The sequence below is a fragment of the Carassius auratus genome, chromosome 14, assembly GCF_003368295.1.
Source record: "Carassius auratus strain Wakin chromosome 14, ASM336829v1, whole genome shotgun sequence".
NCBI classification, from domain to species: Eukaryota; Metazoa; Chordata; class Actinopteri; order Cypriniformes; family Cyprinidae; genus Carassius; species Carassius auratus.
The window spans coordinates 12695683-12721057 of NC_039256.1; the positions used below are offsets into that span (position 1 = coordinate 12695683).

General features: G+C 35.4%; 3 protein-coding genes and 1 long non-coding RNA gene across 11 annotated transcripts in view; all 4 read left to right on the forward strand.

The window, feature by feature from the left end:
* Positions 1-4: 4 nt before the first annotated feature.
* LOC113113661 (uncharacterized) lies at positions 5-1011 on the forward strand. Its single transcript, XR_003293618.1, has 3 exons — positions 5-79; positions 245-299; positions 487-1011. It is a non-coding gene; the product is annotated as an uncharacterized LOC113113661 (long non-coding RNA).
* A 7925-nt stretch (positions 1012-8936) lies between these two features.
* LOC113114468 (NADH dehydrogenase [ubiquinone] iron-sulfur protein 8, mitochondrial-like) lies at positions 8937-12386 on the forward strand. Its single transcript, XM_026281395.1, has 7 exons — positions 8937-9036; positions 9582-9633; positions 9728-9793; positions 9873-9962; positions 11035-11207; positions 11691-11819; positions 11951-12386. Exons 2-7 carry the CDS (start codon positions 9591-9593, stop codon positions 12080-12082), a joined length of 633 nt encoding a protein of 210 aa, XP_026137180.1. The 5' UTR covers positions 8937-9036; positions 9582-9590; the 3' UTR covers positions 12083-12386.
* Positions 12387-13610: 1224 nt separating this feature from the next.
* Positions 13611-16930, forward strand: LOC113113662 (GTP-binding nuclear protein Ran). The gene is made up of 7 exons (XM_026280045.1): positions 13611-13725; positions 14277-14337; positions 15338-15422; positions 15521-15646; positions 15730-15917; positions 16289-16459; positions 16548-16930. Exons 2-7 carry the CDS (start codon positions 14305-14307, stop codon positions 16590-16592), a joined length of 648 nt encoding a protein of 215 aa, XP_026135830.1. The 5' UTR covers positions 13611-13725; positions 14277-14304; the 3' UTR covers positions 16593-16930.
* Positions 16931-19784: 2854 nt separating this feature from the next.
* Positions 19785-25375, forward strand: part of LOC113113663 (syntaxin-3) — a 34589-nt gene continuing 28998 nt past the window's right edge. For all 8 annotated transcript variants that reach the window (XR_003293619.1, XM_026280050.1, XM_026280047.1 and 5 more), the window contains exon 1: positions 19785-20119. Coding sequence is in view for 7 of the 8 variants with exons in the window: in XM_026280050.1 (XP_026135835.1) it covers positions 20090-20119 (30 nt within the window). In the remaining variant the exon portion in view is untranslated. The remainder of the gene's footprint in view (positions 20120-25375) is intronic.

Consider the following 25375-nt stretch of genomic DNA (forward strand, 5'->3'; position numbering starts at 1 on the left):
CAGTGGTTTCTTGCGTTAACCGTTGTAAGGAACTGAAAGTGCAGTTGCACTGGTGCCCTGTGGTGAAGACATACATCAGGTAGCATCACATTAATCGAGACTATATTGAATATTTGTACTTTTTGAATATTTGTAATATTTGGACTAGAGTGAAGGAGGATGAAGTGGGAAACTTTCTGAGAATTTGACATTGGCTTTGTTTTAAATTATATTCCATATGGCTCATATCACAATATTGTTTTAGAAATACCAGAGCTACACCGTACAGATCAAAAAGGAAGAGTTTAATACAAAACTTGGTGAGTTTTATTTTTTATTATTATTCAAAACAACATTCAAGGTGATAAAAATAAACTGCTAAAATGAGAGGCTTAACCTCTCTAGAACTGAAATAACGGTTAATATTTCCAGATTGTCTCGTTTTCCTATTAAAGCAACACATTTCTGTGTATTTTAAAATCACAGTCTTTTTGATGTTGCTCACAGGTGTAGTATCTTTACGGAGGAGTCACAGCAGTGAGAGGAAACACTGGGGCTGTGAGAGGATCCTCTTGGATCAGAGCGGCTTTAGCAGGAGCCTCTGAGAGCAGGGAGGTTAAGAGAGGAGCTCTGGGACTCGAGCAGCCTTGAACTGTTCTTTACCATCATGATGAGAGGAACATCAGTGTGACCCGGTCAATCATCTCGGAAACCTCTTCTGGGGTTACAACAGCAGCAGGAATATTCAGGCGGGGACAAGAAGCTCTGGAAAGGACCCTGTGGAGTGACCTCTGTGGTGCCTGTGACCTCTCTGGGCAGAAGCATTCACACTGAATTATGAAGCGGCTCTGACAGGATTTGGATCCAGACCCGTGACATGAACCTCTGGATAACTCCATTATTAATAATATGATTGGATGGTTCAGTATTTAACAAGCTAAACACTAAACTACTAAAAAGCTAATTACAACTAAACTACAGGTGCTTCTCAATAAATTACAACGTCATGGAAAAGTTCATTTATTTCAGTAATTCAACTCATTGTGAAACTTGTGTATTAAATAAATTCAGTGCACACAGACTGAAGTAGTTTAAGTCTTTGGTTCTTATAATTGTGATGATTTTGACTCACATTTAACAACAACCCACCAATTCACTATCTCAACAAATTTGAATATGGTGACATGCCAGTCAGCTAATCAACTCAAAACAGCTGCAAAGGTTTCCTGAGCCTTCAAAATGGTCTCCCAGTTTGGTTCAGGCTACACAATCATGGGGAAGACTGCTGGTCTGACAGTTGTCCAGAAGACATTCATTGACACCCTTCACAAGGGTCGTAAGTTACAAACATTCATTGCAAAAGAGGCTGACTGTTCACAGAGTGCTGTATCCAAGCATGTTAACAGAAAGTTGAGTGGAAGGAAAAGATACACAAACATCCAAGAGAACCGCAGCCTTATGAGGATTGTCAAGCAAAATTGATTCAAGAATTTGAGTGAAATTCACAAGGAATGGACCGAGGCTGGTTTCAAGGCATCAATAGCCACCACACATGCATGTCAAGGAATTTGGATACAGTTGTCGTATTCCACTTGTTAAGCCACTCCTGAACCACAGACAAGGTAGGAGGCATTTTACCTGGGCTAAGAAGAAGAAAAAGAACTGGGCTGTTGCCCAGTCGTCCAAAGTCCTCTTTTCAGATGAGAGCAAGATCTGTATTTCATTTGGAAACCAAAGTCCTAGAGTCTGGAGGAAGGGTGGAGAAGCTCATAGCTCAAGTTGCTTAAAGTCCAGTTTTAAGTTTCCACAGTCTGTGATACAGCGCTGTGTATAACAGTGTTGTGTGATCGAGGTCAGCCTGCGGCTCCGGCTCAAGCAGATAAACGGTCTGCGCTGCGTAGCCCAAACTAGTGCAGATTCGTTCCCACAACAAGTCAAATAGTGATGTGTTATGGATGTGATAGGAAATAACATAATTTTCATTGTTGCTTGTGCATGATTTTCTTTAATGTCTGTGAACTTTTAAGTCAAATGTATAAATATTGATATCCACATGATGAAGGGGTCTTAGCTGAACATTAAAAAAAACAACATTTAAAATATTTAAGTCTTTTATGGAGTGTAACAAAGATATTGGATGTGACAAAACTTTATTATGGATGTGACGTGTCTGAAATGTCGTGCCTCACAGGACCACGGTGCTACATAAATACAGACAAACAACAATGAAGTAAAACTGTATAAACCTATACACAACTAACATACTGACAGATTTTGACTATAAATATACTATATATAAATGTTTGCCTATATATAAACTAAAAAAATAATAAAATCTATATGAATGCTTCACATAATACTGTACATGTGCAAAGAGAAACATCTTAAGTCAAGCAGCTGGCTGGGGAACAGTGCAAGATGATTTGTAGTGCATGTGCATGTAAACGTATTACTGAGTCTTTTTTGGGATTATGTACACTGATAAATATTATTTTTGATGAAGTAAATACTACATAAAAACAAATGTAATTTCTACATTAAATAATTTGATGCAAGAATTTAAAAAAAGTAAATCCTGTATTAGTAATAAATTTAAGCTTGTAGAAATTAAAGTTGGAACTCATAAGTTTATTTTACTTGGAACCGTTTGTTATGTTTACAAGGATTCTTTAAGTAAATATCTGTTATGATCCCCTATTTCCCATCATGCACTGGGCATGAATAATTAAAAAATAAAGTTTAATTCTTCACTGTTTTTAAGTTGTATTTACACTGTTTTAGGGTTGTTTTTGTTGTCAGTTTTAGGAACATAATGTTTTGTGACCTCTGGAGTTTATTTGGTTGCACTTTATTTAACAGTACGTGTACTAACATGTACTTATAGTGTACTTACAGTGTATTTATCTAAGAAAGTTCTGGTAATACAAGGTAACTAAATGGGGTAGGGTTAGGTTTAGGGGTAGGTTCAGGGTTAGTACGTAGTTATTACATAGTTATTGTAATTACTATAATAAGTACATAGTATGTACATGAGGAACAGGACTGTAAAATAAAGTGCTACCGTTTATTTTCTACTTAAAATGATCAATACATGCTCAAACACTATCTATTGATTGTTACCAAGTGCATGGTGTACCAAGTATCAAGTTCTCTGTGTTAATTTGATTAATTCTGTCTGCTTATTTGCATGTTTGCATGTGAATCACATGCTTAATAGCATGGTTGTTTTTGAGTGTTACCTTGTTAAAGTAAATTTGATAAAATATAAGTAAATCTTACATATTGTACAGTACAGTAAATTAATGATATTTAACAGCATACTTTTTACATTGATGAGTATGTAAAATTTACTGTGAATTTCCAAGTAAACTTAACTTTAAAATGTATATTTAAAGCTATTAATGATTATTTTTAGGCTTTTACTTCTCTTTATTTATTCATTTATTTATTGTATTTTTTTGTAAATTAGCTACCCTTTTCTGAGTTAAAATTGTTTCCAAGCTTTTTTCAAGTAAATTCTACTCCACATTTTTTAGAGTGTACACAGCAGTGTGTGAAAAGTGTCTAGTGCACATAGAGGAGAGTGTGTTACTACAGGTGGTTTGTACAGGCCCTCTCACCTGTGTGTAGCACACTTCTATGGGATTTAAATCCTGCCATGATTCAAAACTGAAAATACAGTTCTGAAAGGTTGAAACTAAGTGTTCGAAAACTCAAAATCTTACAAAAAAAAGTTTCGCAAGTTCGAAAAATAAGATTTGCAAGCTTGCAAAATGTAAAAAAAATAAAAATATATCTGCAAACATTATGATGTTTTTGAGATTTCCTTCTTCAGAACTGCAACATTTTTTTACGATGTTGCGCAAAGAATTTTTCAGAGTTTCAAATTTGTCAGTGTTCTCCCACTGTATTAGATTGTTTTCCAGGTTAGAAACCTTGTAAATGGTGATCTGAAAACTGGTGTGCGAATGTGTGAAAAAAAGTTTTGAAACTCTGAAAACAGAGCTTTGCAGGCTTGCAAAGTGGTAAAAAAAATTAAATCTCTTCAAACATAATTTTGTTTTTGAGTTTTCCTTCTTCAGAAGTGCCACACTCTTTTTAATGGTGTTGTGCAATCATTTTTTCAGGGTTTCGAATTTGTCACTGTTCTCCCAGTGTATAGTTTGTTTTCAAGATTTGAAACTCTGTAAATAGTGATCTGAAAACTGGTGTGCAAATAGGTGAAAAAAAGTTTTGAAACTCTGAAAACAGAGGTTCGAAAGGGCGAAACTTATTACATTACATTACATTTGCACTCCTATGCAGACTATTTTTTCAGAGCCGAGTTTACAACACCCACTTTGCGGAGATACGCTCACACAGTTGTGAGTTTGCGACTCACGTGATTTGTGGCAGTGTTGTCACGCAGCTCTGCTCTGAAACTCTGAAACTCAGACTGAGCGAAAATGAAGCTTCGCAACCTCGTAACTAAAAAAAAAAGCCTGGAGGGAGGGCCTTCTGCTCTTGGCCAATGCTTTGCTGTCTGCTGACGTACAGTCCAATCACAAGTCGTATTTACCTGAAAGGTGGGATTGACCGACTGCTCCGCCAATGACAAAAGCGCACAGGATACGCAAAATAAACCGTCCTAAAATTTAAAAAAAGGTTACCAACTTGTCGCTGGAATTCACCATACAATTGCCAGCAGCCACTAAGTTTACCACTGATAGTCCGGCGGTGCATCAGTATACACACTTTCCTCACCTGGCGACTCACTTTCCTCAACTCAGTTTCTTTTTCGCCGTCACAAACAGCGTATGAGGACAATGGAAGCAATAAAAAACAACAAATATACAAGTTCTATAACAAGTAACAAAAGCTTTTAAATAATATAATAAAGAAATACAGATAACAGATAGAATAGAAACATTACAGAGCAAGCTAGTGTTAGAGGTCTTTTTTTTTTTTTTGCCTTTGTTAATACTAAAAGAAAACCAATAGAATACAAAAGATTAGAAAGCTTAATATTATTCTTTTTTTTTTTTAAGAATAGTGAGTGTTAGAGTTAGAGGGTCAAATACATTTGGAAAAGATCTGTTTTAAGCTGTATATATATATATATATATATATATATATATATATATATATATATATATAGTCGCGGGCTGAAGAATCACACGGCAGGCTGTGGTGAAAGTTTAAAGCCGCGGAGGGTGTATTTATTGGTGGTTGTGTTTGTTAAGGTGCAAGGGGTGTCCGGTGCTCGTCCTCGGTGCTGCGTGATCCTGTTCGCCGGCCGGCTGAGTGCAAGGGGAATCGGTGTCCGGTGCTCAGGTGGCGGGCTGGTCGGTCACTCGCTTTCTGGAGAGATAAGATACACACCATTAGCTGGCTTTCTGCTGAAGAGCTTTCTCACCCGTGTCTTTTCGGATGCAGCTTTTGTAGTCGTCCTATGAGCGGTTTTAGCTGGGACCGATCAGCCCACGGTGATTGTGTGCAGGTGGATCTCCTCTGCCAGGGTGACGCTGATCGGTGCCCGGGACACGGCTCACAATATATATATATATATATATATATATATATATATATATATATATATACATATATATACATATATATATATATATATATATACATATATATATATATATATATATACATATATATATATATATATATATATATATATATATATATATATACACATATATATACATGCATACATACATACATACATACATACATACATACATACATACATACATACATACATATATATATATATATATATATATATATATATATATATATATATATAGGCTATACTACTTATATAATATATGAAAATACAGATTATAATTCAGGTTTATTTTTTATTATTTTTACAAAATATAGATTTTAAAATGTCTCAATACATATAGCCTATAGTGATTACAGAAAAAAGTTAACCATGCATTCATAAATTTGTAATAGGCAATTATTTATAATTTTACTGAAATATTTTAATAAAAGTAAAACATACACTGTACACCTTTCAGAATATTTAAATATAATATCTAAATATTATTTTGGATGCATGAGGAATGCGTGAGGAAAGTGAGTCGCCAGGTGAGGAAAGTGTGTATACTGATGCACCGCCGGACTATCAGTGGTAAACTCAGTGGCTACTGGCAATTGTATGGTGAATTCCAGCGACAAGTTGATAACCTTATTTTAGAACCAGACCGCCAGCCATCCGGGACCGTCTTGTGGCCAGAAATCTGCGCATCCTCTGTTTGCGTATCCGGTGCGCTTTTGTCATTGGCGGAGCAGTCGGTCAATCCCACCTTTCAGGTAAATACGACTTGTGATTGGACTGTACGTCAGCAGACAGCAAAGCATTGGCCAAGAGCAGAAGGCCCTCCCTCCAGGCTTTTTTTTTTAGTTACGAGGTTGCGAAGCTTCATTTTCGCTCAGTCTGAGTTTCAGAGTTTCAGAGCAGAGCTGCGTGACAACACTGCCACAAATCACGTGAGTCGCAAACTCACAACTGTGTGAGCGTATCTCCGCAAAGTGGGTGTTGTAAACTCGGCTCTGAAAAAATAGTCTGCATAGGAGTGCAAATGTAATGTAATGTAATAAGTTTCGCCCTTTCGAACCTCTGTTTTCAGAGTTTCAAAACTTTTTTTCACCTATTTGCACACCAGTTTTCAGATCACTATTTACAGAGTTTCAAATCTTGAAAACAAACTATACACTGGGAGAACAGTGACAAATTCGAAACCCTGAAAAAATGATTGCACAACACCATTAAAAAGAGTGTGGCACTTCTGAAGAAGGAAAACTCAAAAACAAAATTATGTTTGAAGAGATTTAATTTTTTTTACCACTTTGCAAGCCTGCAAAGCTCTGTTTTCAGAGTTTCAAAACTTTTTTTCACACATTCGCACACCAGTTTCCAGATCACCATTTACAAGGTTTCTAACCTGGAAAACAATCTAATACAGTGGGAGAACACTGACAAATTTGAAACTCTGAAAAATTCTTTGCGCAACATCGTAAAAAAATGTTGCAGTTCTGAAGAAGGAAATCTAAAAAACAACACAATGTTTGCAGAGATATTTTTTTTTTTTTTACATTTTGCAAGCTTGCAAATCGTATTTTTCGAACTTGCGAAACTTTTTTTTGTAAGATTTTGAGTTTTCGAACACTTAGTTTCAACCTTTCAGAACTGTATTTTCAGTTTTGAATCATGGCAGGATTTAAATCCCATACACTTCAAATTGCACCAAAAAAATAATGTTTCCGACAGTTTCTCTGTGATGTGGAGGTGGTGAGATGGTTCGTGTTTCAGGAGGTGGTTTGAGTTCAGGTCTCTCACAGGTCATTGCCTCACCAATCTATCTGTCTGAGCATTAGCAATCTGTTGTGCATTATAAGTTACTCTGAAGATTTAATTAAATTACTGATTACTCCTTTAAAAAGTAATCACGTTACTGTTCTGATTACTTTATTTAAAACGTAATTAATTAGTTACATTAGTCTGTTACTTCACTTTTTTCTCCATTAAATTTATGAAATCAGAGCATTCACGCTCCCGATGAATATTTGTTATTAAAGCAACATTCACAGAACATTTGTGCATAATAAAGTAAGTAATCTGTACATAATCTTCTGTTCCAGATTCATACACATTATTATTTATTGCTAAGTCTTATTTAAATGTTTCTATTCTCATGTCAGACATGTATGTATAACCTATATGTATATGTATTTATGCATGTATCTACCAAGAGCTTCTTAAAACAACACAACAAATTCCTTGTGTGTTTGTGCACACATGGTGAATAAAGCTGATTCTGATTGTTTTTAACTAAAGCAAGCGGCTGCTGCATGCATGTTTGGCAGAATGCCACTGGCACCGACTCTCTCTAATGTATAAAACACTGCATTCTTTATGCAATGCTGCAGTAACATATTGAGACCTCTATACTATACCATGGTATTGTGCCAGAAAAGTATAATATTCATTTTGAATTGTATTATATTAATAATGTACTAAATATATTTATGGAGAAATGGAATATAGTCACAGTATTTTTGTCATATCATTTGTTTGTTGTGCATTTGTACATATACTGAATGTCTTCAGGTTATTGTTTTTCACAGCAAATATTAAAAACTATATAGTTACTTTTTTACCATGGTAGTGAGGTGCTGTGGTTATCATGATCTACAAATGTATGAAAGATGAGGCTGTTATACTTTTCAGAGATAAAGCACAGCTAAACAGAACTGAGACTCTGTGGTAAAATGTTTTTATTCCAAATTTTATCCTTTGTAGCTACACTTAAAAAAAATGCAAACACATAAGATGTGCATTATAACAAAACAGTCCAGTTAACATAAGACCACTAAAACAGACATTAAAACAATGTGTGATGAATATTTTATGTGTAAAATATTTAGCCATTAAATTGTAGCCTATCATAACATATATATAGCCTAACACACGTGTAGCTATTCAAAATAAATGTATTTTACAATATATTTTGTCATATATTTTTTTATGTTTATGTTTTATTTATTAAAATTCAGTAACGCAGTAATAGATCTAATGTAATTTTGCTGGGCAAATATTGCCCCATTATCTTAAATTTGTGGTGAAGTTTATTCGTTTTGGTAGAATTTTTGATACAACCCCCATTAATATCCGGCCCTGATACATTCAGTGACACATGATACTAACAAGAAAAATTAACAATTTATAAAACTTTTGAAAGCTTATAAATATTTTTTTCTCTTTCTTTATTTCTTTCTTTCTTTTCTTTCATATAATACCGGATGTGCCACTTTAGCGCCTTCTAAATGCGTAAGATGTCGTAATACCGCTTCTCAAAATAGAATAAAACATGGAGTGATAATGTAAAATAAACAATGTCTCACTTATGCCATTTAAGTTGCGGGATAAAAGACACAAATAAATCGCTTGTGTCTGTCACGCAGCAGGTTGAGGGACACCACGTGACCAGTGCGCGCTCTTAAAAGCGCGAGCGCTGGAAAGATCCTTATCTCTTACCAAGCGACAGAAGCATCCTGGTGAGTTCATTAGTGTTAATATGTAGACTGATCTGAACAGTTCATAAACGGAAAGTTGCATTGTTTTTTAATGTGGTTTAACGTTACGCCAAGGACAGCGGGACAATCTGTGAGACTTGGGTTAGGCTTACTTTACTTTTGGGGGGTTTAAAAGCGTAAGGAATGGTAAATGAATAAATAAAAACAATAACTAAAAAACTTCACAAATAGCCTGTGTAAGGGCTTGCTTTAGTCGGCATCTTTGCCTAAAGATAATTTGATCATATTACATAAATATAATAAACCACACAGAGAAGTCTACCTCAAAACAGTGTGTTATGCTTACAGAAGGCATTTGTAAAACATTAATTGACGTGTATGACACAAGTTGTTTCATAAGGTCTGACAGATTGGGAAAGCAGATTAGCAGCAGCAGGCTTATGGCACAGATCTGTTCATTTGGCATGAAGCCTGCCCGACTGTTTCAGTTTCAATATAAGAGGAATATTTGCACCACTAACATAAAACTAGATTAATCGTGAACATAAATATTTGTCTCTCTTTAGCTGATTAGGATGGAGGTGACATTGCGCGTACTGTATTTCTCATGCCGCACAGGTGAGTTTATGTTTAAATGTGATGTAGCAGTCTGAGAATAGTTGATGTTGTATTTATTGCTCATATTGAAGCAAAATTGTTTGACTTCATTCAGGCACTTTCACAGCCAGACTTGGACCTGTCCGTCCCTTTAGCCTTACCGTCCACAGGGGAGGCTACAGTAAGATCATACACACACAGACTGCAGTCTCACACCCTACACAATGTCCTACAATGTCCCTCTCTCTGTCTCTCTACAGAAAATGTGAATGCTGAGGAGTTGCCTCTGGACATGAAGTCCATCACTGACCGCGCAGCACAAACACTGCTGTGGACCGAACTCTTCAGAGGTGTCTGCTTGTGTACATTTATTTTTTCTGCCTGTATTTATAGCATTTTTTTGCGTTTGGACCGACATGGTCGGGCTTAGCAATATATACATTTGTGTTTTTCGAGTACATAATAATGATCATAATAAATTGTTGTTGTTTTTATTATTATTATCCTTATAAAAATAATATGTATTATTATTTATGTCAAAACCTACTATACAGTGACTTAATATAATAATAATATATTATTATTATTATGTGATAATTCTTATTTTATAATCTTTATAGATCTATCTATCTATCTATCTATCTATCTATCTATCTATAATCTGACTTTTTCTATCTATCTATCTATCTATAATCTGACTTTTTATATCTATCTATCTATCCATCTTTTGACTATCTATCATCTGACTTTCTATCTATCTAGCTATCCTAGCAACATGCTAATAATGCTAGAAACATGCTAGTCACGTGCTAATTATGGCTAGAAACATTCAAGCAACATGCTAGTAACTTGCTAATCATTCTAGTGACATGCTACTCACTTGCTAATCATGATAGCGACATGCTAGTAACTTTGCTAATCATGCTAGTGACTTGCTAATCATGCTAGTGTCTTGCTAACATCATGCTAATCTTGCTAGAAATCATGCTAATGCCATGTTAGTCACTTGGTAGTAATCTAAGCAACATCCATCACTTGCTTTTTTGAACTTTTCACTTTTTAAACTTTTCAAACTTTCTGGTCTGGCTTTCTCAAGCCAATTTAAAGTTTGTCTTGACAAACCTTTTTTTCTAGTTATTATTATTATTAATATGTTATTATTATGATTATTATTATATTATTATTCTGTGTCTATGGCATGTTTAGGCATTAAATAATAAATATGCTAAATGTAAATGTAATAATACTTTTATAATTATTATTATTTTATCATTATATTCTGTTTGTTGCAGGTTTAGACATGAGTAATAATTATAACTTAACTAATAATAATGCAAACAAAAAAATAACAACACTAATTTATTATTATTATTATTATTATTATTATTATTATTATTATTATATTCTTTGTCTGTATTGCAGGTTTGGGCATGACCATGAGTTATTTGTTTAGAGAACCAGCTACTATTAATTATCCTTTTGAGAAAGGCCCTCTCTCTCCCCGTTTCCGTGGTGAGCATGCACTGCGCAGGTATCCCAACGGAGAGGAGCGCTGTATTGCATGCAAACTGTGTGAGGCTGTGTGTCCTGCTCAGGTATATAGAACAGTGTTAGTGTTTAGTATCAGTGGCGTACTATTATAGTTTTATATTCAACAATGACAATTTTGTTGTTTTGAATTGCTGTTTTTGAATTTCATGTAATTTATGTTTGTTAGTTATTTTATTTTTAATAAAAGTTTAAGTTATTTTAATACATCAGTTCAAACTAAATGCAAAAAAAATGTGTATTCTTGACAGCTAATATTTACATTTACATTTATTCATTTAGCAGACGCTTTTATCCAAAGCGACTTACAGATGAAGACAGTGGAAGCAATCAAAAACAACAAAAAGAGCAATATAATAATAATATATATTAAAAATTGCTTAACTAAAAGTTTTTAGATTCATGTTTTATTTTCTTTCGTTTAAGGTCTATTTCATCTCAAGTAACAAAAGTTTTAATGGTTTCTGTTTGTGTTAGTTTAGTGATTAGCTCTGCAGGATTTGTGTCAGCAGTGCTTTTGTCTCCTGTAGGCCATCACTATAGAAGCAGAGACCCGTGCAGACGGCAGCAGAAGAACAACCCGTTACGACATTGACATGACCAAATGCATCTACTGTGGATTCTGCCAGGAGGCCTGTCCTGTGGATGCAATCGTAGAGGTACTCACATGCATTACACTGAGACATCAGATACGAGCTGATGTGACACATCACAGAGAATACATTTAGTCCAAAACAGCTGAAGTTGTACACTGATAATGTAATCATTTTCCTTTCTCTCTTTGTGCCAGGGTCCTAATTTTGAATATGCCACTGAGACTCATGAAGAGCTGCTGTATAATAAGGAAAAACTGTTGAATAATGGCGATCGATGGGAGGCTGAGATTGCTGCTAACATTCAGGCAGATTACCTTTACAGATGAACCATTAAAGGTCAAGTAGGATCCTGATAACAGCGAAATAAACAGTAGAAAACATCATTTCAGAAGCTCATATAAAAAGTCATATAAATGGCACTTTGTATAGAACCAAAAAAAGAATGAATATATTTGCTGTCTAAACGCACAAAGCAAGCACAAGACACAATATAATATGCAATGCATATCTGTAAGCATTCAAACGGTAGGTTATACTCACATATTACGCACAATTATATATATATATATATATGAATGTTCACAGCTTATTTGCATATTTATCTATTCTATGATAAAGTGATTAAATGACAAATAAAACAAGAAATAAAATACAATGTACTTCTTTTCTAATGCAAAGTTAAATAAAGCTGATATTGTAACTGTTTAGATTAAAAATGTTATTATTGTTGGCTTTGTTTACTTTGGCCTATATCATATTAATCCTACATTATAAATGCGAAATATATATTGTACATATAATAATTTTAATTGGAACATATTCTATGTATATATTATATTAAATTGTTAATGATATATTATTTCATGTAGTATAACATAATTTGAACACACAAATCTGTTACTTAAAGCAGTGCATTTCAAACATAATAGGTTTCTCCCAGAGCACATATTATGCACAGAGGTATGTCAATATTAAATTAACATATTCCGTTATCCTCTGATGAAGTGATTTAATGAAATTAAAAAAAATGTAGATAATGATAATAATTAACTATAATGATAACTCAAATTGTATATGCTATTCCATAATATATAAAATTTTATTTATTTATTATAAATATGTATTTAAATAAATATTTATGTATTATTATTATTTATTTTTTACCTGCATGCATGTGACCATAATCAACATCAGAGAACCATGAGCTTGCAAATGTGATACTTTATTATTAAAATATTAATTTTAAAATCTCAGGGGGACTTCAAATAAAACTACTGTATACTAGGTGAAAGATAATCAGATGCCAAAAAGATTGAAAGAGTGAATTTGTGCATTTTAATGTGTTTGACCAACAAAGTAATACATGGCAGAGTAACTGACTGAGTGATAATTCAAATAAAAATGAATGTGTTCATCACCAGCAGTTGATGTAATGTTGAAACACTTCTTAAACCTGTAATGATTTTTTTTTGTAAATCCAGTGGTCAAATGCAATGTAGCCTCTATTGCTTGATCTCTGTGTTAATGTCCACAAAACTGGAAGACTTTCTAAGTGTATAATAAGCAGTAGGCTATTTTAAAAAGGTGTACATATTTAAATATGAAAAATGAATTATAGGGATGAATTATGAATAAATTATTGCTGTAAATAATATGTAATCAATAAAAAAGTAGGCTAACAGTGGTCTAATTACGAGTAGGGCTATTTTAAAATATAATTTATTCTAAATACATGTACTTAATTTTTGGAATCTGATTACGTAATCTAGATTACATGTAGCCTACATCATATGCATGTAATAAACAGGTTCTGTCCAGCTCTGCGTTTACCGCGCGCAGTAACACCAGAGGGCGCGCTCGTCGCGCGTCACCGCTGCGTCACGTGGCTGGGCGGAAGCGTTTATGTGAGCCATGCTGAATCCCGCGCGGACGCAGCCATTTGCTCTCTTCCTCGATCGCTTCAGCACCGGTGAGTGCGGGACGCATTTGCTCCGCGCGCCGCGAGCGCCTTTCACAAAGAAGCTGTTTTCCGCCGAACACAAAACACACCCGAAAGCCCTTGTTTATTGTTAAACTTGTCTTAAGTCGCTCGGATCGCTTTTATTAGCCACTGATGTGGAGTTATGCGTGTTTGATCACAGTCGCTCGTCTCTGTCGCAGCGCGCGATGCTGGCGGAAACAACGCGCGCTTTGTTCGCCTCTTTGAGAATTTCACTCGTTTTCCGTAAATTTAACTGCGTCATGTATTGATTTCCGCGTCGCTGGCCTGTTTGAGGCCTTTATTGGCGACTCCTGAAGCTGCGGCCTCGTGTGTGTTCGCGCGCATCCTTTTATTTACGCGCGGGAGTTGTTCGGTGGCAAACACAGTCGTGTGTTTTGAGCTTCATATGCTATTTGACTCTTAATATGAGTGAAAAAGTGTTGTTGTTGAGTAGTTCTGTGTGCTTGTTGTCGTGTTTTGTGACTGCTGTGGCCTTCGGTGTGTTGACTAACCGTGTCCCGCCATCATCTCTCCCGCAGACTGACTGCAGCACAAAGACCAACAGCGATGGCAGAAAACGAGCCGCAAGTTCAGTTCAAGGTAACGTTAACCAAACCTCAACTTTTACAGTGACGACAGGCTCGAGTAATGAATTAAACAGTCTGTTTACTCGTTAGCGGTATGAATTGCTAAACGGTTTGGAAATGAATTAGCAGTTTTTTACAAGATAACCAACGCCAAGGTAAAAGGAGAATGTTTTTTTTTCTTGTAAATTCAGTTCCGCCGTGTAACTTTCTGTGTTTTTACACATTTAAGTGTTCCGTTGTCACATATGACATACTTTGTCTCTTAAAAAACGTACTGTTTTTGTTCCAGCTAATGATGTGACTAAAGGCTAGGTTACCATTTTTATTGTTACTCTAAGGCAATTGTGGCGCTAAGAGGAATTATAAACAAAGAATACATAGAGCAGCCACTTAATAGTTTTGAAACCTTATATTTTCTAATGAAAATGAATCCACTCAATCAAGATGTATAGTTTTCTCTCATGTGCCCACTGATATAATTGCACGTAATATGAACTTGATAAATGCAACAGAGTATTGATAATTGAGTTTCTTTTAAACAAATATTGTTCTTTATAGAAAAACTATGCTGTGCATGATTAAGACTGCCTGATAAGGAGATTATGCAAAATAAGACCGCAATCATCACAGAAATATCTGCTATTGACTTAGTTATACATAATCACACCCCCAAAAACAATATTAAATTTATAACTCTTCTAGTTACAATATAGTTGAGTTTGTGACTCTTCACACCAGCCATTTTAATAATGCTTACATGAAATCAAGACATAAAATACAACAACCCTTCACATTTCTAATCAAATTCTGATCATGATTGACAGATGGGATTATAGCGGTTACCTTATGGCCTTAATGGAAATATTTGTTCATGGTGTAGGATTTAAGAACCAGTATTCGGTGTAGTTATTCAAAACAGCATTTAATTATATAATTATAGTGTATAGTATTTCCTTACTGCTGTCTCAAACCTGGTGTTGGTCACTCATACAAACTGTCTTTCCCGTCCACAGCTGGTTCTGGTAGGAGATGGAGGTACAGGGAAAACCACCTTCGTGAAGAGACACTTGACTGGGGAGTTCGAAAAGAAATATGTTGGTAAGTCTTTTGCTTCACATGGCGTCTCGACACAACTCTTCTGGAGGAATGTGTGGCTTTGGTGCGACAGTTGTTTAAATGTCCTTGTGTCCTCTTAGCCACGCTTGGAGTTGAGGTACATCCCCTGGTCTTCCACACTAACAGAGGACCCATCAAATATAATGTATGGGACACAGCCGGACAAGAGAAGTTCGGAGGCCTGAGAGATGGATATTATATTCAGGGTATGCAGTGTTTTATCATATGTGTATACATTACACCCCTACTGTCCGGCAGCGGTTTAACATGTGCGTCTCTCTCATTACAGCTCAGTGTGCGATCATCATGTTTGACGTAACTTCTCGAGTGACCTATAAAAATGTGCCCAACTGGCATCGTGACTTGGTGCGTGTGTGCGAGAACATTCCCATCGTGCTGTGCGGCAACAAAGTGGACATCAAAGACAGGAAGGTCAAAGCAAAGAGCATCGTGTTCCATCGTAAGAAGAATCTACAGGTAGAGGGCACCTCGTGAACTTCCCGCTGTCTGTTTTCTAAATGCTTGTTGTGAACAATTCACACAGGCTGGTTTAATTTTCAAAAGTGCTTTGAGCTCGTAATGTGTGTCATAACTCAATCTTCCGCCCTGTTTTTAATAATCCATTAAACAGGATCCGAATAAGCTTTATAGCCAGGTGTTTACACACAAGGAATTTATTTTAGCAAAAACACAAATCATGATTGTATGGTAGAATATGGAAATGATCTGTCACTACTTCCAAATCAATGCAACTTTAAGCTATCAGCCTGTAGATATAAAGGCTGTATGTCAGGTTATTGATTTTAAATGTAAGGCTTAATCAATGTATCCTCCTCTCTTTTTCTCAGTACTATGACATCTCTGCCAAGAGTAATTATAACTTTGAGAAGCCCTTCCTGTGGCTCGCACGGAAGCTGATTGGCGACCCTAATCTGGAGTTTGTTGAGATGCCTGCCCTCGCACCCCCTGAAATTGCTATGGACCCATCACTTGCTGCACAGTATGAGCACGACTTGAAAGTAAGTGCATCGAGACGATACCTGCCACTGCTCCCAGAAGGGTTCCTGTTTCATCCGTGCTGATCTGTGACTGTCGTTTCTTTTCTAGGTGGCATCAGAAACAGCTCTCCCAGATGAAGATGACGACCTTTAACCTGTTAGCCCTCTTACCTCCTTATGGCAATGTCACTGGGATTTCCCAGTGATGGTTCCTCGTCCTGCCCCTTTTACTGTAAAACCCCAGCGCAGAATATTTTTATTTTTCGATTCTTGGTTTGTTTTGTGTTTTGGATTTGAGTAAATTGTGTGGTTGATTTCATTGTAGACATGCTAACTGTTGCCACCAGACACACACACGCAGACATGCCTACACATTGACACACTCACTCACTCAAAGGTGTGAGAGCAGGTTGAGTGTCCCAGTGCTTACTTCTCTATGTAAGGCTTTAAGCACTAAGAGGAATTCTTGGAATAAAAACATTCTCAATATAATAATCTTTGCTTGGTCTTTTTTTGAGCAAATGTGGTGTGAATTTTAAGTTGTAGTGGCCTACTTGTGGAACAGGACTGATGGTTTCCCCTTTTCCACTCAGTTGTTGACAAAGCAGATCTTGTGAAGTGTGTGTATTCAGCATGATCACGTGTTCTCTGCATGATGGTCAGTCTGTGAATTTAAGGCTTTCAACTTTAAACTTATGATTTCAAATTATACTGCGCTTTATGCATTTGCCCACTGTCATATTCGGGCCATTTTCACTGTGTGCTGTATGTAAAATGAGGGATACCCTGAGTTGATTTGAAAAATATGAATCCCAGTGCACACACACTTCATAGAATACTGACTTTCCTGTTCATTACAGTGTTAACTTTTTAATTATATTTCTATTAAATATTTGTGAAAAGTTGTCATCTGAAGTATAAGCATGTTTATTTTACACTTTTTTTTTTTTTTTTAAATCCACTAACATTATTTCATTTCTTAAATATTTAAAAAATAATTATATTGGCCCCCCTGCTTTCCAAGATATCGGCATTGGCTGTCAAAAAACACAACCACTAGTTGCTAGTTATAGATTGTGATGTGTAAATACTGTGGTTATTTTTTTGTAGTGCTAATTGCTGTTGATTCTAACAACTATCCATGGTGTCCATGAGAATAGATCAGCATGTGCCTAGTTTAAGATATGATGTGGTTTTAAAGAAATATGGGCGAGGTGTCTTACATAAACTGACTCTGTGTTCAGTGCAAGGCAAAATCTCATTGTGAAGCATCACAGTCAAGAAAACAGGCAACAGCACTTACTCAAGGAACATTTTATAAAATGAATACATTTAAATATTTGCATGGCATTTAGTAATGTTGAAATTAATATCAGATATGGACTTGTAATGTTGTGGGTTAGTATATACAGTACAGACCAAAAGTTTGGACACACATTCTCATTCAAAGAGTTTTCTTTATTTTCATGACTATGAAAATTGTAGAGTCACACTGAAGGCATCAAGGGCTATTTGAGCAAGAAGGAGAGTGATGGGGTGCTGCGCCAGATGACCTGGCCTCCACAGTCACCAGATCTGAACCCAATCCAGATGGTTTAGGGGTGAGCTGGACCGCAGACAGAAGGCAAAAGGGTCAACAAGTGCTAAGCATCTCTCGGGGAACTCCTTCAAGACTGTTGGAAGACCATTTCAGGTGACTACCTCTTGAAGCTCATCAAGAGAAGCCAAGAGTGTGCAAAGCAGTAATCAAAGCAAAAGATGGCTACTTTGAAGAACCTACAATATGACATATTTTCAGTTGTTTCACACTTTTTTGTTATGCATATAATTCTATATATATTTCGACATGTGTTAATTCATAGTTTTGATGCCTTCAGTGTGAATCTACAATTTTCATAATCATGAAAATAAAGAAAACTCTTTGAATGAGAAGGTGTGTCCAAACTTTTGGTCTGTACTGTATATATATATATATATATATATTTGTGTGTGTGTGTGTGTGTGTGTGTGTGTGTGTGTGTTCTGGTTATTTTGTATTTGGCACAATGTAAACATCGTCATATTCTATACTTGCATAATAATAAAAACGTTAAAATTGTGAAGTTGAATTTAAGTGGTTGCATACATAGATATGCCACAGGGCGAAATCCATTTAGTCATTTTTAAAAATCCTAATTTTTCACATTATAAGGGAAAATACGATGTTTTTGTGTGTGTGTGTGTGATCTAAATTATTTGTGTGAATTGTACTTTATACTCCATGATGAACACTCAGCATGGGTCCAAGACTTCGATTATCACTTATAAAAACTGTTACAAGCTATTTTATATTTATGCATTATATAACGTTAATTTTTATTTTTTTTTTATTTAAATGTAGTAGTAAAATATCAAAAGCTGCCTTTATCTCTATTGGCTGACTATACAAAACGTGACCATAGTTTCTCGTCAAAATACAGTAGTCAAATTATCAGTTACCACTGTAAAGTAATATGAGATTCTCCTTCATACAGTGTAAGAAGCGTGTCGTTTTGTTTTTGATGACAGTGATGCAGTAAAACGATTAGTAGCTGCACGGTTTCGTAATAATGAGTTCTGCGTAATAATACAACGGTAGCAGAAGAGGGCGGAAGATAGTCGTTTATCTCAATCATGTGAGAGCTATGGGTTCACAAACTTTCAGAAGAGATTAGTGATCACAGACAGCCATGATGATGGGTTTGACTGCGCTTCCTGATGAAGAGCAGAGAGGGTTAATGAATGTCAGCGCTCGTGCTTCATGTGTGCTGAAGTGGCCTATACTCATTGATCTTTAACTCCATCCGCTTTAAGTGTGTGCGAAAGAAAGAAAAAAAAGGTTATATCGTGTTTTTTAAATACAAGAATAATTAATAGAAACTAAAGAATACATTTTTGTATATAATGAATACATACTAGTATATAAATATTAGTTAGTAATGCAATAGTTTATGTTATTTAAATGATTATTGTACTAGTCATTATTTTATCGTTATTAGCTTTTACGGGAAAACTGGATATAAAAAATATATATTTATTTTATTATAATTAAAAATATATGTATTTTTTATATTTACGGTAAATGGTCAATGAAAAGCAGTGTCAACTTTCTGGAAATGCAATAAATATTTTATGAAACTTGAAAATGAATCAGACAAAGAAATGTATTAAAACAGAATTGGACAAAATATGTGAGAAAATAATGTTATAGGTTAATTAAAATACAAATGAAAATAAAACAATTCTGCACTGAATCAGTTTCAACTTACAGGGAATACATGTGTATCGAGTCTCACACACCTATGTGTTCGCAGAGAGAGAGAGAGAGGGAGAGAGAGAGGGAGGGAAAGAGAGAGAGAGCTCTTTCAGACCGATTATAAACAGAAAAGAGAGGGAGAGGGAGGAAGACAGATTAAACAGACTGAACACAACTGTTGTTTTAATCCCCTGAGCGGATAGATTTAGAGGAAAAAAACTACTGGTTTGGGGAAGAGCAGCCATATTGCATGGACCTTTGGTGGAATAACAAGACTAGAAATACGAGGACTTCAGGAGCGGACGCTACTTGCGACTCTCTCCTATTTATTATTTATTTGTTTTGTTTTTAGATAGTGTTAACCAACAACTCGAAAGATGAAGGACCGACTGGAGCAACTAAAGGCGGTAAGTGTCAGCTTCTATTTCGCGACGGAGGCAAGCTCTTATTCACACAAGTGTATGGGAAAGACATTACGCAATGGAGTTGATCTCGAACCTCCTCTACAGATTCAGCGCTGTTAGACTGGGATTATAGTGTGAAGAGGGGACATTGGGTAACTTCTGTACATTTTTGGCTGCTGCTCAAAAGATAAATTATATAAAAGATAGAAAGCGACTGAAATGGAGTCTATGTGTGGATGAGTGTCCAACAAGTGCTCACTAAAGGCAGCATAAGTCATGTTAGATGCGGTGTAGGGAGAGAATAGAGGAGAGCGGACAGTGCTGGACAGCTGAAGTGGTCACCTGACTCAGGGAGGGGGTCACGGGCCTCTGGAGAGATGAGGGTGATCTTAAAATGCTTATTGAAATATAAAAAAATAACAATAGACAGAGTTTGCCATCCATTCCGTTGTCACGCTAACCAAAAACAATAATAAAATAATAATAATAATTTTTTTTTTTTTTTATGTATATGCACCATAGAACTATCATTTTATTTATATGTACCATGTTTTTCAGACATATAATGTATCATGATAATTACCATGTTTTTTTGTTTTTGTTTTTTACTTATAACCCAGTAGCCTACTACCACATTTGGGTCATGTATCTTTGTGCTGCGTGTTTTTTTTATATGAAACCATGTTTTCAAGCATAAAACCCAATACTAGCACATTTGTCGGCATGTATCATGGTAATACCATGTTGTTTTGATTATGTACCATGTTTTTTTAGACATATAGCAATATATTTCCATTTTTTCTTATAACCCAATACAACCACATTTTGGGGCATGGATCGTGGTACTGCCATGTTTTTTTTTTTATATATGTACCATGTACCACTTATAACTCAATACTACATTAATCATTATGGTACTACCATGATTTTTGATACAGTGTTTTTAGACATGTAACTCAATACTAGCTTGGCATTTGGGCATGTTTTTAACCTGCACACTGAATCCTACCTTGGTGTGTCATATTTCAGACACATACCATGTTACTTCCATGTTTTATTGGGCATATAATTTTTTTTAGACATCATTTATAAAACACAAGTTTTTTGGGCATGTATTCTGGCAGTATGATGTTGTTGTTGTTTTTTTTTTTTCAGGCACATTGAAGTGTGCACTAAATGAATATAGTATATGAAAGTACTATGGTCTTACTGCCTGATGACATCACTGTAGTGTGTATGATATGATACTAGAGTACTGCTGGCAGGGATTGGCAGGGCTGAGTTTATTCGGATGTTTTAGACGGGTGTCAGATCTTATGGGCAGGGTCAGAGGTGAGGATTTGTTTCTGTGGCGACTCTGCCTCAGTCAAATATTTCCTTTGTTGACTTTGTTACCTGAAGCTGCCGAGCAGGCAAGAGGAACTTGTGTGTGTGTGTGTGTTTATGGCTGAACCTTATTTACATTAGTCATAGTTGTGCTTCAATGCTGTTTTGCATACAGAGAATCTCACTCAGTTTTTTTCCCTGTATGCTCCTTTTAGTGGTTTAATCTTTAAATGTTTCTTTATTAACGTAAGATAATATCAGAGATAAGATTTTAACACCTTTTGGTATTTGCTAAAAAATTATATATATATATATATATATATATATATATATATATATATATATATATATATATATATATATATATATATATATATACATATATATATATTAGTACTGTCAAATGATTTATCACGATTAATTACATCCACAATAAAAGTTTTTGTTTACATAATATATGTATACAGTATATATTTATTATGTATATATAAATATACACACATGCATGTGTATATATATATATATATATATATATATATATATATATATATATATATATATATATATATATATATATATATATATATATATATTTAAGATTATGCTCTTTTTTAAAATATTGATTATATTTATGTAAACTATATTTAAACTATATGTAAATATTTTCAAAATATATGCTGTGTGTGTCTGTATTTATTTATTTATTTATTTACCAGGGCAAAACCTTAAGTCCAGTCACTTTAATAGCACAAGTTGCATGATTTGGTCTTTCAGCAGGCCTGGAATAGTTACTCTATGAAACTTTAAACAGTAAAGTGCATTTTGTAGGTTTAGGTGTTTGTTCAAATCTTTAACCTTAACTATGAGTAACAATATCAGTTATACTTGTCTTAGCAAAGAGCACTAAAATAAGTTGCTTGGGGCATGTCTGTGTGACCCCTTGCTGTAGGAAATCCTGCTGAGAGTAACACATCTTCCGCTCTAACCTCCTGAAACTTGGGTTTTTCTGTCTGTAATGTTTAACTTGGTGTGGCACTGTTCTCCTCTTCTTTGTGTGTATAAGAGTGTTATAGGCACGGTATACACACACAAACACACACACTGGTGCTCTTCTTGGAGAAATAAAGGAACTGTGGGATATTAAACAGCTGAACACTGTGTGAGAGTGAATGTGTCCTTCCGGGATCTCCAATAGCCCTTCTTCTGTAAGGTTAGCAGGAAAAACACACTGTATCGCACATATTATAGACTTTACTCTTAAGGCACACTGTTAACTTGAACTCACTATACTTTTACCCAGTAAGACGCTTTCTCTCTCGCTCTTATTTTCCCTCAGCAGGAAGTCTCTTAGGCTTATCTCTTTACCTCAGTTCACAGCTTTTCCAGCACACTGCATTTGTGTGTGTGTTTGTGTGTGTGTGTGTGTGTCTGTGTGTGTGTGTGTGTTTGTGTGTGTGTGTGTGTGTGTGTGTGAGAGTGAGTGAGTGTCTTTGACCTTCACAGAAACCCGTTGGTTTGGCAACACATTGTTAGTACTACAAATAAACTTGAAAGGAGAGCTGATGTCTTTGTCAGCACATTGGGTAAAATTACATTTTGTCACAGGAATAGTTCAGCTGAAATTCTTTAGTACAATCTCAGTAAGTGCTTGTTTTCATAATGTTTAATTATGTTAGATCTTAGATCATGGTTTTTTACAAAAATGTACTATGGTAAATAACCGGCTGCCACCAAGTTATCCTCATTTACAGGCATTCACAGAGCCCTACACCTGACATGCATGGAAAAAAATACATAAAAAAATATTTATTTAATTAACAAAACAAGGGAATTAATGAGGCTATTGATTTGTGGCCATAATTTAAAGGGGGGGGGGGGGTGAAATGCTATTTCAAGCATACTGAGTTTTTTACACTGTTAAAGAGTTGGATTCCCATGCTAAACATGGACAAAGTTTAAAAAATTAAGTTGTACGTTTGAAGGAGTATTTTTGTTCCAAAAAACGGTTTGTCACAAGTTTCGAAACGTTTTTTTCGAGTATGGCTCTGTGTGACGTTAGATGGAGCGGAATTTCCTTATATGGGTCCTGAGGCATGTCTGCCAGAAGAGCGCGCGCTCCCGTATAGCAGAGCACTGAGAGCACAACAGACTTCACTGATCAGAGCGAGCGCGTCGGGAAATGTCACCAAAGCACAGCAGACCAAAGAAAAAAACAGCATTAGGGGACCAGTGGATGGAGTTTATTTTTACAGAGCATCAACGGAGTTGTGCAAGTGTTTTTGTTTGTTCCCTGCATTTCGAAAATGCTTGTTTTACAAACAAGGCCCAGTTTGACGCCGGATTTGCATATCATTTATTTCTTAAAGATAATGCAGTCCCAATGAAAAAGGGTCACGATCGTGTGTTGGAACCACATGCGGTGAGTAAAACTGCTTAAAATATCTCTGTGTTGTTAACTTAACTATCGGCGCGTAAGCACATCAAGTAAACAACATGCGATGTTGTCATCAAACTGCACTTTCCACATGTACAGCTTAAAAAAAGAAGAAAAAAAAAGACGACATAAAGTGTAACTTAGTCATTTTCCAAAACCACTAAGCAAATATATACAGTTTCAATACATACCACATACAGACATCCTCCTGTAGTCGTTGCTGATGCTGCTCTTGTTAAATTTCAGCCTCTGGATCTGATTCTGGATCATAAATATACGCTGAATCTGACTGTTAGCCATGGTTTGTTTTGGATGATGTTATTTTCCTCACGGTAATGTCACAGTTTCTAGCGCTCTCAACACAAAAGCCTACTGGCGCTCGTGATTCTTTAGCTCCGCCCACACGTCACGCCTCCAGCCGGTCGTGTTTTTTTAAAACGTAGGAACTAATTCATAAAACGAGGGAACAAATTCATAATTTGTGGCTGTTTTAACTAAAACAATGGAACTAATTAATAAAACGAGGGAACAAATTCATAATTTGTGACCAGAATCAATATACCTTTGTCCTGTGGGCTCTGTAGGTATAGAAAAATACCCAGCAACATGCAATACAAAATACAATTACGGTAATTTAATGTTATTTCCAATAGTAAATCGTTTTTTAAATTATTTCATAATGTTTACTGAGGTGTGTTTATAATCTTAGTTTCTGTTTTCATCCAAAACTGTCATATTCAGTTATTAATGGTAATGTTCTACCCTGATTTCAGCCCTGTGATAGGAAGTGTTTGCGGTGAGACGCCGATCTAAACAGCTGCTGCTATGATTGGCTAACATCTTTGCATATGAAATGAACATTACAGGTGGAGCTCTCTAGAAAACATTTACTGTGTTTTCCTGCAGCAGTCGCCAAGATTAACTGATTGTGAGAAGTGTTGATTACAGCATGACTCCTGCTGCATCGAACATAGGCTACTGACACACAAATATCACAATGACCTCCTCATTGCAGCACAATTTTCTGCAGTCTCATCCATAGAAACTTCATCACTTTCCTCTTAGCTTACTTAATGTAAATAACTGACTGTCTGGAGTGTAAACTGTGTCATTGATCATGATGGCAGTCTGTGAAAATGCAGAAATCAGGTGAACTTGAATTGACTGCTCCAGTTTTGATCGCTTGCTGCATGTAAAGTAATCACAGAGCAGATTTAGGTTCACTAATGCATAAGTAAAGACAAAGAATATGATTATGATAGATTATGTTTCTTGTTTTGTTTTTTTTGGTACCAAAAAGGCATTTCTTACCTTACCTCTTACCTTGTGATAGATTATCAGCATTTCCTCAGAAAATGTAAAAGTATAGCTTTTACAAAAATCTATTATTTCTACAATAAATCTTTTTTTTAACTTCATCTATAATGCTAGGGAGTAACTAGTTACATGCAACATAATTATGTAATTTAATTACAAAATAAATGTTACAATTTAATAAT

What these genes read in the sequence shown, in the direction of transcription:
- LOC113113662 (XM_026280045.1), top strand. Translation starts at nt 14,305, where the DNA reads ATGGCAGAAAACGAGCCGCAAGTTCAGTTCAAG. An exon ending in GTTCGAAAAGAAATATGTTG is followed by an intron (nt 15,423 to 15,520) that starts GTAAGTCTTTTG and finishes GTGTCCTCTTAG; the next exon opens with CCACGCTTGGAGTTGAGGTA. An exon ending in ATCGTAAGAAGAATCTACAG is followed by an intron (nt 15,918 to 16,288) that starts GTAGAGGGCACC and finishes TCTTTTTCTCAG; the next exon opens with TACTATGACATCTCTGCCAA.
- LOC113114468 (XM_026281395.1), top strand. Translation starts at nt 9,591, where the DNA reads ATGGAGGTGACATTGCGCGTACTGTATTTCTCATGCCGCACAG. An exon ending in GTATTTCTCATGCCGCACAG is followed by an intron (nt 9,634 to 9,727) that starts GTGAGTTTATGT and finishes GACTTCATTCAG; the next exon opens with GCACTTTCACAGCCAGACTT. An exon ending in CGTCCACAGGGGAGGCTACA is followed by an intron (nt 9,794 to 9,872) that starts GTAAGATCATAC and finishes GTCTCTCTACAG; the next exon opens with AAAATGTGAATGCTGAGGAG.